The sequence below is a fragment of the Apis dorsata genome, unplaced genomic scaffold (genome assembly GCF_000469605.1).
Source record: "Apis dorsata unplaced genomic scaffold, Apis dorsata 1.3 scaffold_4, whole genome shotgun sequence".
Lineage (NCBI taxonomy): Eukaryota > Metazoa > Arthropoda > Insecta > Hymenoptera > Apidae > Apis > Apis dorsata.
Genome location: NW_006263307.1, coordinates 759,580 through 774,397, shown reverse-complemented (window position 1 = coordinate 774,397; position 14,818 = coordinate 759,580). Strand labels below are relative to the sequence as shown.

At 21.1% G+C, this 14,818-nt stretch overlaps 5 protein-coding genes across 10 annotated transcripts in view; 2 read left to right on the top strand and 3 right to left on the bottom strand.

Moving 5' to 3' along the window:
- Positions 1–3,735: 3,735 nt before the first annotated feature.
- Positions 3,736–5,852, bottom strand: LOC102675032 (unconventional prefoldin RPB5 interactor-like protein). Of its 5 annotated transcripts, none has more exons than XM_031515125.1 (7): positions 5,728–5,852; positions 5,533–5,602; positions 5,111–5,360; positions 4,864–5,010; positions 4,614–4,761; positions 4,017–4,530; positions 3,736–3,931 (listed from the first exon to the last, which is right to left on the bottom strand). In XM_031515125.1, the coding sequence occupies exons 2-7, from the start codon at positions 5,593–5,595 to the stop codon at positions 3,803–3,805; spliced, it is 1,251 nt and encodes a 416-aa protein (XP_031370985.1). In that variant the 5' UTR covers positions 5,596–5,602; positions 5,728–5,852; the 3' UTR covers positions 3,736–3,802. The 5 variants fall into 5 exon arrangements, with proteins under 5 accessions (XP_031370985.1, XP_031370978.1, XP_031370982.1 ...); XM_031515118.1 differs by having other exon boundaries at positions 5,799–5,843; XM_031515122.1 differs by having other exon boundaries at positions 4,864–5,007; positions 5,799–5,843.
- A 242-nt stretch (positions 5,853–6,094) lies between these two features.
- Positions 6,095–7,848, top strand: LOC102681580 (60S ribosomal protein L35). Its single transcript, XM_006607329.2, has 4 exons — positions 6,095–6,236; positions 6,628–6,764; positions 7,001–7,240; positions 7,595–7,848. The coding sequence occupies exons 1-3, from the start codon at positions 6,234–6,236 to the stop codon at positions 7,230–7,232; spliced, it is 372 nt and encodes a 123-aa protein (XP_006607392.1). The 5' UTR covers positions 6,095–6,233; the 3' UTR covers positions 7,233–7,240; positions 7,595–7,848.
- On the bottom strand, positions 7,535–13,247 carry LOC102681786 (L-selectin). Its single transcript, XM_006607330.2, has 5 exons — positions 13,035–13,247; positions 8,564–8,669; positions 8,304–8,498; positions 8,025–8,230; positions 7,535–7,791 (listed from the first exon to the last, which is right to left on the bottom strand). The coding sequence occupies exons 2-5, from the start codon at positions 8,655–8,657 to the stop codon at positions 7,633–7,635; spliced, it is 654 nt and encodes a 217-aa protein (XP_006607393.1). The 5' UTR covers positions 8,658–8,669; positions 13,035–13,247; the 3' UTR covers positions 7,535–7,632.
- The window catches only part of LOC102670596 (alanine aminotransferase 1), a 15,508-nt gene continuing 11,589 nt past the window's right edge, over positions 10,900–14,818 (top strand). The window contains exon 1 of the mRNA XM_006607335.2: positions 10,900–11,319. The gene's annotated coding sequence lies outside the window, so the exon portion shown is untranslated. The remainder of the gene's footprint in view (positions 11,320–14,818) is intronic.
- The window catches only part of LOC102681925 (MIP18 family protein galla-1), a 1,631-nt gene continuing 395 nt past the window's right edge, over positions 13,583–14,818 (bottom strand). For both annotated transcript variants that reach the window (XM_006607331.2, XM_031510687.1), the window contains exons 2-4: positions 14,755–14,818; positions 14,099–14,362; positions 13,583–14,022 (exon numbers count right to left, since the gene is read on the bottom strand). The exon at positions 14,755–14,818 ends at the window's right edge or, in 1 of these variants, runs on beyond it. In XM_006607331.2, coding sequence (XP_006607394.1) covers positions 13,925–14,022; positions 14,099–14,362; positions 14,755–14,818 — 426 coding nt within the window. In that variant the 3' untranslated portion in view covers positions 13,583–13,924. The remainder of the gene's footprint in view (positions 14,023–14,098; positions 14,363–14,754) is intronic.

The following is a 14,818-nucleotide window of genomic DNA, read 5'->3' as shown; positions in this document are numbered from 1 at the left end:
TAATGTTTTTGAAACAAAAATTATTTAATATATATTGGTATAATAAGTAATTTAGAAAAGCTCATTATACAGATCATATTTCTTTTTCAAAGTTAATAAAATTGACTTAAGTAAAAGAAAAAAATTGTGATAAAAAAATAACTAAATAAAAGATCACCTTTCATAATCATAATATTAAAACATAGAATTCAATTCTACAAATTAATTAAAAAAAATATTTAAAATGAAACAAATGTAACAATATTGGCTCTTAAAGAAGATAATCTTATAATAATAATAATTCTAATTTTTTCTTTATATCCGTCTTTTAAAAAAGAATTAATGATTTAATGTTAGTTTAATTTGTTTATTCATTGAATGAATAAAGAAATAATATTATAATTTGTGAGTAATTCCAACATTTAATAAAATGACGGTATTGTAACAATGAAAATATAATTTAAAACATAAACTTTACAAAAAAATTGGGGTTGAAGTTGATGACGCGAACTTGATCTCATCTATACTAATTTCTTATCAAATTGATTTATGAAATAATAATATGATTTATGAATAATGAAATAAAAATAATATAGATTAAAATGTTATATAATATATTATATGATTAAATTATTATAATATATTATATGTTATATAATATATTATAATAATATATTAAATACTAAAAGGAACTAAAATACTAAAGGAATTAAAAGGTTATTTGATAAACAAGAATTAGGTTAGATTATATGATAAGTTGATCAGTTAATTATAAAGGTGATTAATTAAGTTAATTAGTAATATATGATACTNTAATAAATAATTAATATATATATATATATAATATAATTAATATTAGTTGTAATATTACTATAAATATTAACTGTAAATTTAATGTTGAATATTAAAAATAATATTAATGTAATATACAAATAATATATTAAAATCTATAATAATATAATTATAAAATAATAATTATAAAATCTATAATAATATATAATAATCTATAACTAATCTCATATTAGTAATTTATATTAATAACATGCTTCTAACATGTTAAAAATATTTTGAGATAATTGTATAATTTTTTCAATATAGCAGAAAAAGATTTATTTACTCAATGGTCAATATATTGCAATACATTTTTAAAATTAATAAAATCATATATCTATATGTAATAAAGTATGTTAAAAAATGACATGAGCCGTAAAAAATAAATGTGACAACAATGAATATTGACTGTGATGAAATCGACAATTGATTTAGAATTGATTTAGAAAATAATTTGTATTTGAATGATATTAAAGTCATTTTTCAGTTATACTTCCTAAACGACTATGTTGTAAAATTATTACGAGTAATTATATTTCATTGTTTTTCTTCGATTAATGAATAATAAAATTCATTCATTCATAAAAAATATTTAGAGATTTGCTTCATTTTATTAAAATTATAAAAAAATAATTTCAAGATATTAATATATCTTGAATAAATAATTTCAAGATAAATATATAATAAATATATAATATATAATAATTATTATAATAATTAATTTTAATAATTTATGAGATTTATAACCAATATAATTAATCGATTTCATATGATGTATCACAGAAATGATACAATAAGAAATTTAAATTAAATCTATTAATAAGCATTATTAAAAAGAAGTCTTAATTACAATATAATAATTTTTATTTTAAAAACTAAAATATTATGCTTAATAGAAAATTTTAGATTCAATATAATTGAATTATTAATAAAATTTTTTAAGGTCATTTTTCATAAAATTAAATATTGAATAAAATTTTCAAAATCAATAATATATTTCTTTAACTGAAGAAACATATCTATCTTTCAAATATATATGAAATAATATCGATAATTTTTTTATAAATTACAAAATGACATTAGGATATTATAATTTTTTTTTAATCATTAATATAATTAAGAAGAAATATTTTTCATATCCTAAGATCTGCTTAAAATTACCTTTTTTTTTTTTTTTTTTAGAAAGGTAAACGGATATAACGGGATTAATAATTGTTGATCATGTTTAAGACAATAGACATAATCATGGACTAACAATCTAATCTGTTCGATCAATGAGTCAAATGAAACTTAATCAAGACCGCTTTATTGTTTATTTAGTGTGCGAATTCTCACTTTCGATTCCTTTCGTAATCTTTTCCTGATTGTTTGCCGTTACGTGAACGGAAACAATGGCATTGCGATAAACACCGTGCTCCCTCTAGGGATTATTTGCTTCATTAACAATGTTTCGAAGTTGTTCAATTCAAGTACATACAAAAAAATTATAATTATTTTATTATTCAATCAAAGTTGTATTTTTATTAATAAAAAATTTTATATATATGAATAAAAACTTTTTACTGTTTCTTTGATTTTTTTTTTAATATATAGTAATTTAATAATAAATTTGAATACTAATGTTAAATTGTCTTACTTCGTTCAATTAATAATTAAAAAGATTTTTAAAATGATTTTTCTCGGCAAATTTTTTTTTCTAATCATGATAAATAAACTTTTAATATAATCAAGTGATGTTTTAATTTCATTTCAATGTTACATAAAATATAATAATTCGATCGATTTTTTCTTTTTCCCTTCTATTTACATATCAAGTTAATATTGCCTGGTCTCTTATGAAATAATATATGAATAATGAAAAACATTTTAATGAGTAACTATTAATTCTAACGAAATTTTTAATTCTAACGAAAATTAACTAAATAAAATATTATTGATGTTATATACTTTTTTTAATTTTGTTTTACATATTTTCAGATCAATCTCAAAGAAGATAAAAAAATAAAAAATAAAATTAATTAATATAAGAAATATATATATTATATAAAGAATTATATATAAAGAATTAATAAAATAAAATAAAAATAAATAAATAAAAATGATGAGAAGAGAAAAATAATTATTTTATTTTATTTATTTTGAATAAATATACTAATATATAACTAATATATGAAAAAAAATTTCATAATGTTAAAATTTGTGTTCGAAATTGCTTTTAATCTGTTTCTTCTAAAGAATGTCAATAATAACAATTACAAAAAAAGTATAATAACAATTATAAAAGGAATAATGAATAAGAAGCATAATATGAAACAAAACAATGCTGCATATGTAATATCAATATTAAGTTAGAAATTAATACTCTTTTAATATTATTAGTTTATTATTAGTTTATTTTTTAAATTTTTAAACTTTTGTATTTTTACTTTTTCTATTTATTTATTTTTCTATTAATTATTTATTTTAATTTTTATTTTTATTTATATATATATAATAATTTTTTATTTATATATATTTTATATTTTTTATTCTTATATTTTTACATAATATTTTTAATATTATGTAATATTAAATTTTTATTTTATACTTTGATTGTTAAAATGATTACTGTTTAAAAAAATTATAAGATACTATATTATAAAAATGATCTTATTTAATGATATAACATAATAATCACGTTTACATCAGCACTTATACAAACAATAGAAGTAATAACACCAAATTTGGATTAAATTCTATCTATTTCTAGATCATAGAAAGCTGGCATTATTTATTTATTTTCTAAAATATATTACAGTAATTAATATCCTATCATAAACAACGAATCTTTGATATCAACAAAAAAGAAGATATCTAAAATAAAAATGTTTTTTCTCCTTCAACATTTTTTTTTTTAATTTTCTTTTAATAAAAAATAATTTTTAATTAAATTTTTATTGCAAAATATCTTTTATTCATAATACTACTAAATAATTATCTAATATTATACATGTTACTGTTGTTTTAATTGACGATCTCTTTTAAATTTACTAATTGGCCGGATATTTTTATTTTCTTCTTTCTTTCTCAAAATTTCATTTGTTATTTCTGTTATACTTCTTTCTTTAATATCTTTTACCACCTAAAAATTATCAAAATACTTATATTATTTAATATGATTATGGTTCAAATAAAATAATATATTAAAAGAATTATATATTTTATACAATTTCATAAGCTGAAGATTGAATAATTTCTTCTTCTTTTTCTTCTTCTTCTTCTTCTTCTTCTTCTTTTTCCATACTATACTGTGGAACAAGTTGTTCTGGATTCATATCATTTAATGATCTTTTCAAAATAGATTTAGGTTTTGAAAATATTCTATAAATATCTGCTGGAGTTTCTATTAAATTTCCTTTTGATTTTAAAACAAAATTTTCAGAATGACTAAATTCTATTCGAAAAAAATCTTCCATATCTACCATACTTTTGTCGTTTTTTTCTTTTTCTTTTATCGAATTTTCTTCTTTATTTGAAATATCTTCTGGTTCTACAAATGAAACAAATTTTTTTATTTTATAAACTTCAACAGAATCTTTAGATTGTTTTGTATCAGAATTCAGAACTTGTTTTTCTTCTTTTTTAAAACTTTCTTCTTTTTCACTCTCAGAAGAACTTTCCGATTCATAATAACATTCTCCATCTTGTAATTCTTTTTCAAAATGTTCATAATCTTCTAATCTATAAATCAAAATAATTTTTAAAAAAATGCAAAAAATGCAAATTTAAAAATCAGAGAAATCAAAGAATATTAAAAAATATACCTATTTAATTCATCTGCTAATTCTTCTTCAATTTCAAGTTGATCAAGTCTGTTAAATAGATCTTCTTCTGTCTCTATCTTTTTTCTTTCTTCCTGTTTCAATTTAACTAATTTCTGATGATACTCTCTTTCTCTTTCTCTATGCTTTTCTATAATAAAAATTAAAAATTATTCAAATATTTATAGAATTTAAAATATATAAATAAATAAAAAATTGCAATATTTGTAAAAAAAAAAAGATGAGAATTTACTTTTCCATTCTGTAATTTGATTTTCATTCCAATGTTCTATAATCTCTCCTCCAGCAAAATCATCAAAAAGATTACTTTCTAACATCATCATCCTTGTTTCATATAAATCTCTTTCTGCATTTAAATTATTTAACATTTCTTCAGCTCCTAGGATATATAATTTTATAATTATTTATTAAATGCTAATTATTATTTAATCATCATATTATATACATCATTGTATGTATATTAATAATATTCATCATACTTTGTACTCTTCTTTTACAAAGAGCTATAGCACCTGAGGCACTATATTTTGCAAAATATCCATCACCCAAAGAAGTAAGTATTTCATTAGTATGAATTAATTTTCCTTTCATTAAAGCTCGTTTTCCAATAGGTATCATACAATTTACATATAAATCTTTTTGAAAAATTTGTAATGTCTCTGCAACTTTTTGATGATTCTTTTTGTAAGCTATCCATATTTTACATTGTTCTTCATTGCGTTGAATTCCCTTAAAAAATAATTCTGTATACTTTTTAATATTTATTTATTTAAAATATATAATATTTTTATAAAACACTTAGGCAAAATGAATTTAATTAAAAATATAGAAGTTTAAAATAAAATTAATTTTTTTTCATATATATAAAAATTTTTTTTTAGATATTTATTTAACAATTTACTTTTGTGAGAGCTTCGTCCAGAAGTGCACATTGAACTTTTCGCATATCATCTACGAAATTCATTGTTAAACTAAAAAGTTAATTAACAATATATTATTAAAACAAAAAAGATCATTGACTTTATTAAAGAAAAAAAAAATTAATTATTCATTTTCGTATTATATATTAAAATATAACAATAAATATTTATTTTACATTTAACAATTCAAAACTTTTAAAGTTTTAAATTAATTATATAAAATATTTTGTTTAATTATGTAAATTACTTTACAATCATATTTTAATTTAAACATTTATTGTTATAATTTTTATTGTAAATATTCTTTCCAATTTCTTAATTCTTTAAATATAACCTAAAAAATAGTATTCAAATCTGACAGATCTTTAAAATATTATTCTAAAGATGTCACTGTACAAAAATGATAGTAAAAAGATTAATTATTAAACAATTTATTAATTTTTTTAATAATTTAATAAAAGTTTATTTATAAACTATCATAACTTTAATATTTTTCAAAAAAAAATAAATAAAAATTTTTACGTTATAAATATTCATATTCATTTAAATATAATAAGTACTCTTGTTGGTAGATGGCTCTGTAGTTGCAATTTAGTTATTTAGGGACATGTAATTATATGTTCCATTGGTTCGTGACTTTCTCTCTTGTTTCCTTTTTCCGTTGAAGAGGTATTACAGCAAAATGGTTAGTGAATCGGTGAAAATCTGTTTTCAATTAAAACATCCTATTCAATTATTGTTTAAAAATTTTATCATAATTTTTTTTATCATAATACGATTAAAAATATTTAATAATTTATGTAAACAGAATGATACTTTAAAAATAATCGTGTGCATAACCTTACTTTTTAGTAATAAGATATTTTTTTCATTTTTAACGAAAATTTTTGTTTGATCTATTGTATGTTTTAATATATATAATATATATATATATATATTATATGTATGCGTACGTATGTGTGTGTGTTGTGTGTGTGTATGTGTATGTATGTGTATGGTTAGTTATTGTTGAAATCTTTAAAATTAGCCAAGTGTATAAAAGTGCAATGTAAATAGTGTTGTGTTTATCATTCCAGGGTAAAGTTAAGTGTACTGATCTGAGGACAAAAGACAAAAATGAATTACTCAAGCAACTGGAAGAACTTAAAACTGAGTTGACAAATCTTCGAGTGGCAAAAGTTACTGGTGGTGCTGCATCGAAACTTTCAAAAATGTATGTATATATTTTTTTAATTTTTAATTTTAATTTTATTACATTTATTTTATTTTATTTATATTAAAAACTCAAGTATAAAATTGATCTAATAATTTGTAAGATTAATATATAAAATTATATAAAAATAAGGAATTTATTCATATTTTAAATTAATAATAGTTTTATTCATTTTCTTCTTTTTCCAAATAATTAAAAATATCAATTTTTATTTTTTTTTTTTTTATGTATTTCAGCCGTGTGGTGAGAAAAGCAATAGCTAGGGTATATATTATTATGCATCAAAAACAGAAGGAAAATTTGCGTTTATTATACAAAAATCATAAATATAAGCCTTTGGATTTAAGGCCAAAAAAAACTAGAGCTCTTAGAAGAGCATTGACACCTTATCAAGCCAACAGAAAGACTCTAAAAGAAATACGCAAGAGATCTGCTTTTCCTCCAAGGAAGTATGCTTTAAAGGTGTAAATTGCAAGATACTAAGGGATAAAATAAAGGTTTTTTAAAAATTCAAAGAAGTATTATTTTTCAACATTTAGGGGAAAAAAATAAAAATTTAAAAATTATTGCCTTGTATTTTGTATAGAAAAGAGTACAAAAATTAATCTTAGATAAACAGCTTCTATTTAATCTACATTCTTGATTGTTTAATATCTAATATTGTTTGAATTTGTTTTAAGGATATAATTTTTTTAAAATATAATTGAATATGAATAAAAAATTTTTAGTTTTTAATTATAATCAATAGATTATAATCATACATAAATTAGAATTTAAAAAATAGAAATGAAATTTATTAAAATTATTTTTGTCCAATCAAACAATTTTAGGTACTTAATATTCAAGAAATAACAAAAGCTGTAAAAATTTAAAGACGAATGCCAGGGTTTCTAGAAAGCACAAAGTTCAGAAGTTCATCACTGTCCTCACAGACAAATGGTTTTCGATGATGGCAAGCTACATCATGCCATTTAATTCCATCATTGTAAAAGTTATTCAGAATTGATAAACAAGATTCGTCGTTACCCTGCAATATAAATTCATACATTAAAAAACTATTAAAAATGAAATTTGAATAAAGCAATGGAAAAAATATATATATATTTATAAACGAGTTTTGTTATATATATGAAATTTGAATTAAGATAAATTTTTTATCAATATTACCTAAAATTAATAAACATTTCAAATTTTCATTGCCATTAATTGTTTGAATTTGTTGTGCATATATGTTGTGTTTATGGAAAAATAATAAATTACCTGAGCAGCTTCACGATTATCAGGTTGTGCTTGTCCATATCCACCAGTGTGACTCCAATCTCCAGTATTACGCTGTGTAGTTGGACCAATTTTGGCTCCTGAACCAGACCAGAACCATCCATTAATGTTCTGCGGTTGAAGATCTGGTCTGTCACAACCATTGAAATTACATTTGCGTCCAGATGTCCAGATATATCTCACATTTCCTATATAAAGATAAGAAATAAAAATTAATTTTAAAATGAAAATAAAATTAAAATATTCTGTTTAATAATTAACCTCGTGCTATTCGTTGTTTGATAAATTCATTTTCTTGCGGTGTTTCAAGAGAAACTGCATCCATACAATGTCTACGACAAATATTACGAGCATCCAGCCAATCTACTTCGAGATTTCTAGTCGGTTGATGTTCCCAACTGAAAAAGTACGAATGTGCAACACCTCTAGCATCCCTATAAGTGGCATGTCGCACCCCTAAAACAAGATTTATTTTTTTATTAAAAAGATTAAAATAAATCAAACGATTGAAAAACACTTACGATTGGCACAACTGCGTGGATCAGGAAGAGCAAGTCGGCGTTGAGCATTCACCACAATAATGGTGAGAAGTAACATTAACCATATCATTCTCATATTGATAAATTCCTAAACAAACGAAAAGAACAAGAATATAAGAATAGTTTTAGAATATTGAAGTTTCATTGTCTAAATTATGAACAAAAAAATTTGTAAATATAGTAAAAAATTGATAAATCATTCAAAGTTATTAGAAGTAGATAACAAAAAATTTTTCAGAAAACAAAACAGGATAAAACTTATAATTCATTTTAATTTAATTTTTGTATTATATATTATAAATTAATTTATTTTTTATTTTAAAAATATTTAATAATTTAACAATAAATGATATTTAAAAACTCATTATACGAAATGACTTCATTAAAGAAAAAAATATTAGATAGTGAATGTTCTAGGAAAACATCTTCTCTTGTGTTGCATATCTATAGCAAGTAAAAGTTTCTTGGGAACTAATCTTTGTCGAGGGTGAAAGGAGACTTTTCAACGGTGAATTATGACCCGAGAAAGAGAGAATCGAAGGAAGATTTCTCACGGTGACGAGAGAGAAAAATGCTGGAAGATTTTGCAACAGGTTTTTATTTTTTGTAATGTAGCGCTAACTTTTCTCGGAGTCTTCATAGGCTTGTTGCAACTTTCTAAATCGTCTTGGTGACAAAACAAAACGTCAAACGATCTACAATTAATAACTGCAGTAAGCATATAAATATGAGGCAATTACTTAAATAACATTTTAAAACATGATAAAGATATTGTGAGAATACAAAAATATTCATGAAGAAATATAATTTTAAATAAAATGTGAAATTGCTATTCACTATTCTGAAAAATAATTAGAAAAATTTATTTAAATTAAAAATTTAATATAGAAATTTTGAATCATATAGTTAAAATAATAATTTTTAAATTGGTTTTAATTTGAAAATTATTTGCACTTTGTATATATAAAATACAAAAAATATTCTGAAATATAAAAAAAAGTAATAATATAAAAAAAATTTCAAGTAATTCAAAAATTTAAAGATTAAAGAAATATAATAATCTTTATTATTTCTGAAAATTATGTACACTTATTATTGAAAACAAACAAATTATTTATTAAAAGTGATTGTCTATGCTTAAATATAGATAATCTATAATTATAAAAAAACTATACTCTTCAAAAAAAGAATTTATAATTAAAAGAAAAGAAAATCATGCTAAATTATAATTATATTTATTTTTATATTATAATCACTAATATTTTTTATTTAATAATTCGGATAATTAAAATATCTAATGCATAATCAATATTGCATTAACTCCGCTCATGTTCGATTATCTTATCTGAATAATAATGATTTTTATTTGGTATTCTATGTCATTGCGGATTTAATGAAACTTCGTTCATAATGTTGCGGCTTTCGCTAAAAATTAGTGTCAGCGGTCGTTCACCTAAATTGAAGAAATGCTAATTCATTTTTAGAAAAATAATTTAATTATAAACCAAAATAAAACAAAAATTTCATATATAAAATGATTTTTAATGATTATAAAGAAAGTTTAATATATTTCAAATTACATCTCAATTTGCATCAAATATATTTTGTAAAGTAATATTTAGTAAATTTAATTATATTGATGCATTGCAACATTATACATTATTTATTTCACTATAACTCTATACAAATTTAATTGAATGAATAAAAATTTAATTATATAATTTATATATAATATATATTTATATATAATTTATATATAATTTATATATAATTATTATATAATAATATATAATTCTTTTATTTTAATCAACAACATTTAAAATAATTCCCTATGAAAGTGAATAGTAAGAATTCTGAAATGAAAAAAATGAATTACATGAATTATTTTATTGATTATAATTTAAGATTAAATATCTCTATGATTTGTTAAAGATTTTCTAAAAGAAAATGCTGAAAATTTCGACAGAATGTTGCTTTATTTATTAAGGAGAATTATTATCTTGTTACGAAAAGATTAGGAAATTTAAGAAATAAATTACTCCCACAAATTACTAATTATTGTTTTCAACGCCATCTTTGATCTAACCCTTATATTAATCACTATGATTAAATTCGTAATATTTTAAAAATTTAATTAGATTTTTATTTTTAATAATTAAATATTAGCTAGTAGTTTATATTTTATTTTTATAATATTTCTATAATATATTTCTATAAATTTTTTTTAGATTATGTGTTCAACAATTAGTTCCTATTTGAAGGGTTTAAAAAGTATTCGTAAAAGAACAAGAGAAAGAGGGAGAGATCGTGGCTTTATTTCGTATCCGCGTGTGTGCTCGTGGAACCGTTATCTGGCCGGCTTTATATCATCCGGTTTACGTGCTGGCTGTGTGTTCTACGTCTTTTTTAACGGCTCCTCGTCTGTATAAGATTGTTGTATACACATATTCGGGACGAGTACAACGATACAAAAACGAGACAGGAACGTGCCAATACGTTCAATGTGAAAAGAAAGAAAAAATAAGAAGAAAATTAGTGTCAGTTCAATTTCGACTTTCGCTTGATCCAATTCGATCAAATTATTATTTTATCTATGTTTTGTTTTTTCTAATTGGATTGGATATATTTTCGTGTATGAATTTTTGGTGAAATAATGTATAGTACATGGAATGAAATTATAAACACATCATATCAAATGGATGCTTGGAAATATATTTTTACCATCAACGAATGCAAAGGTATTTTTATTTATATTAACTTATAATAAAACTTGTATTATTTATACAAATGCATATATTTAATGATATACGGATTATTGATATTTATTCTAATTAAATTTTTCTTTTTTTTTTTTTCTATTCTAATTTTTGAATATTATATTAATATGAAATCAAAAAATAGATATTAAAAAGACACATCTTTCTTTTATTCAAAAAAATAAAAAATATTTATAATAATATTGTCTATTATTACATATAGTAGGAATGGTTGAATCAGAAACTATTAGTTTTAAAAAAATTCATTTTTAATTCAAAACTTTTGCTTATAAGATATTGTTAAATGTCATACATTCAATGAAGAATAGAATTTCTCTTCATTTCAATTTATTAAGTTGTGATGGATATCGGAAGGAAAAAGGCTCATTTCTTCTGAATCTTTTTACGGAAGATATCGTAAAAGATAAATTCTTGATTGAAGTATATTATACTTCATGTTTTACAAGTTACATTCGTTGCGTAGACTTGTGAGGATCTTACGCAAGGAAAGTATATGTACCTTCTTAAACCTCATCACCTCTCACAAATCGGAGAGAAAGTGAATAATCTTCAAAACAAACGTGTTTATTTAAAATTTGATAAACCAATGGCGAATATTAAAGGAATTAAATTTTTTTTCTTGAAAAATAAAAAAAATAAAAAAAATTATTTCTACTTTTTTTTTATTTTGATTAAAAAAAAAAAAAAGAAGTTTTAATTATTTTTTACCATCTAAATTTCTTGCGCTTAAGTATGGAAAGCATGAGAATTAATTGGAAATTCATAGTGCGAATTTGATTAAAAAGTTCATTTGAGAATAATTTTATGAGGCATATATGCATATATGTATAAAATAATGGAATAACTAATTGAGCGTAAATTATTAAGCAAAAGTAATAGAGATTGCATTGTTAATTGAAGAACTGTAATTAATTTTTGTTTGCTAAAATGAAGGCTTTATTATCGAAACAAAGACCTGTATTGTAAATTAAACTTTACTATTTAATTACATAATATAATAAAAAAATTTATTTCAAATTTAATGAACAATGATTTTAATTAATATAATAAATATTTATTATAGAATTCTATATTATTTATTATTATTTATTTATTATAGAATTCTATATTTATTTATATAGAATAATAAAATATATAGAATAATAAAATAAATAATAAAAACTTTAAATTTATTCAAATTTTTTATCCAAATATTTAATAATTTTTAATATTTATAATATCATGTAGTTATTCAGAAAATATTTGTATAATACAAACAAATTTTGGTTAAAAATTATTTTTAATTATCATAATGATAATTATATAATTATAACAATACTAATAAGATATATAAATATATTTTAAATTATGAAATAAATTCTGATATCATTAATCTTTGAAATTCTTGGTTTAAATTAACAGTTTTCATACTTTATACATTATGAATATATTATGAATGAATGAAAAATATATATATATATATATTTTATATTTTTGCCACAAAATGAAAGCAATAAAATCGATTAAACTTGGAAAATATAATGAATCATCACAAATAGTAGTATGCATGATAATACGCGCAAAAATTATATTGAAGAGAACTATCCAAGAGAAAGCCCTATGAAGTCACTGTGCGGGTCACGTAAGGCGACTGTATAATTTACGAGGTCGCTTTCGATTTCTCCGGTCACACTTACCTAAATAAATAGTTTCCTTTGATTTTTTTAACGATGTTCACTTGGTCTTCAATGATTTTGTAGCCAAAACAGTAAATTGTCTTTAAGATACGAAGGTAATGAAATTTCTTTCGTGAATCCCGTATAAATCGTAATTTCGTATATTTTTCAACTTCAATAGAAAGCTCGTTCACGAGTTGTCGATCGCGACAAGAAAGAATGAACTGCGATGTGCGAGCAGGCAACCGGTATATAGCCGGCCCACATTCCCTTCAGGCTTGAGTAACCCAGATTCTTCCCACTTGAGTATGTCTGGGGAGCATCTTCGGGGGCCTGAAAGGGGCCTGGATAATTCCCATCTTGTTCTGGCACCTCTCACCAATCGTTTCCCTTCTATCCGCACAAGCTTCCTCGAAATCTTTCAAAGTTATATATATTATATTATTATAATTCATTGTTTGTAATTAATTTTTTTAAAGAAATTGTTCTTTTTTTGTCTTATATTTGTTGATTCTAATTTCTATATTTATTAAATATATTAGGATAATAAAAATTAATTTTCAAATGAAAAAATTTCTCTATGAAGTATATTTATAGTTAAATTTATAAAAATGTTCGTTACATTTTATATTTGTATACAAAATGCTATGTTTAAAGTAATGATAAACATGCTATTTATTAGCACCATCAATTATATACAATTAAGAATAACAAAGTTTTAAATTGTAAGATTATTTTTGCATTCACATATTACAATAAATATATTTTTTTGTAATATTTTTGAATTATAATTGAAATTTAAGATTGTACTTCTGACTTGTACTTATGGCTTCTTTATTATATAAATTATTGTAAAAAAATAATTAATTATAAGTTCAATTTAATGATATCTATCATAAAAAATTTAGCTTTCACTCTTCTTCTTGAATACATTTCTCTACTAATTCTCTCAAATTAGGATTCTCCATAGCAGCTGCAATTCTTTCCTTATCATTTATTTGTTTATTTACTAAAAAAAAAACATATTATAAAATATAAATTGAAACAATCATAATCATAATATATAATAATTAATTAACACTTACTTTCTTGTTCTGTAGAATGTGCACCTTTCTTAATATATATATCTAATTTAAAAAGAGCTACTAAATTACGTTCTAATTTTACTCTAATGCAAAGACCAATTAATGTTGCCAGAGAGCAATGAGGTACTGTTGGATTAAACTCAATGCGAATCACAGATACTCCTTGAGGAGTTTGTTTTAAAATTTCAACGCAGTCTTCATAGACAACATCCAATTGTTCTAATGTTTGTGGCTTTTCTGGATCCTTAATCGTTCTCAATAAATCTATAATTATTTTAAATTTCATAAGTTTTAATAAAGATGATTTATTAATAATGTAATAATAATTCTTTTATATTAAAATAATTAACTACTTTAAAATAAGTAACTTTAAAATAATTAATTGATTTTATAAATTAAATTTATAGAATTTATTGCTTCATATAATATAATGTATAATAAAAATTAATTATTAATTATTAAATTAATATACTAATTTTAATTTTCTTAATGACTATTTTTTATATAAATATATATAATATAAATAATATAAATGAAAAATTTATATTAAAATTGTTATTAATAATATAAAATTGTTATTAATAAAAATTGATAAAGTATTTTTTATTTAATCTATAATTAATTTAATATTTGTTTAATCAAAAATTTGAACTTGCCATAAATAGATTCTTTGAGTTCAGTATCGGATCGGGAAACTAAACTTCTGTTGTTTTTCGCCTC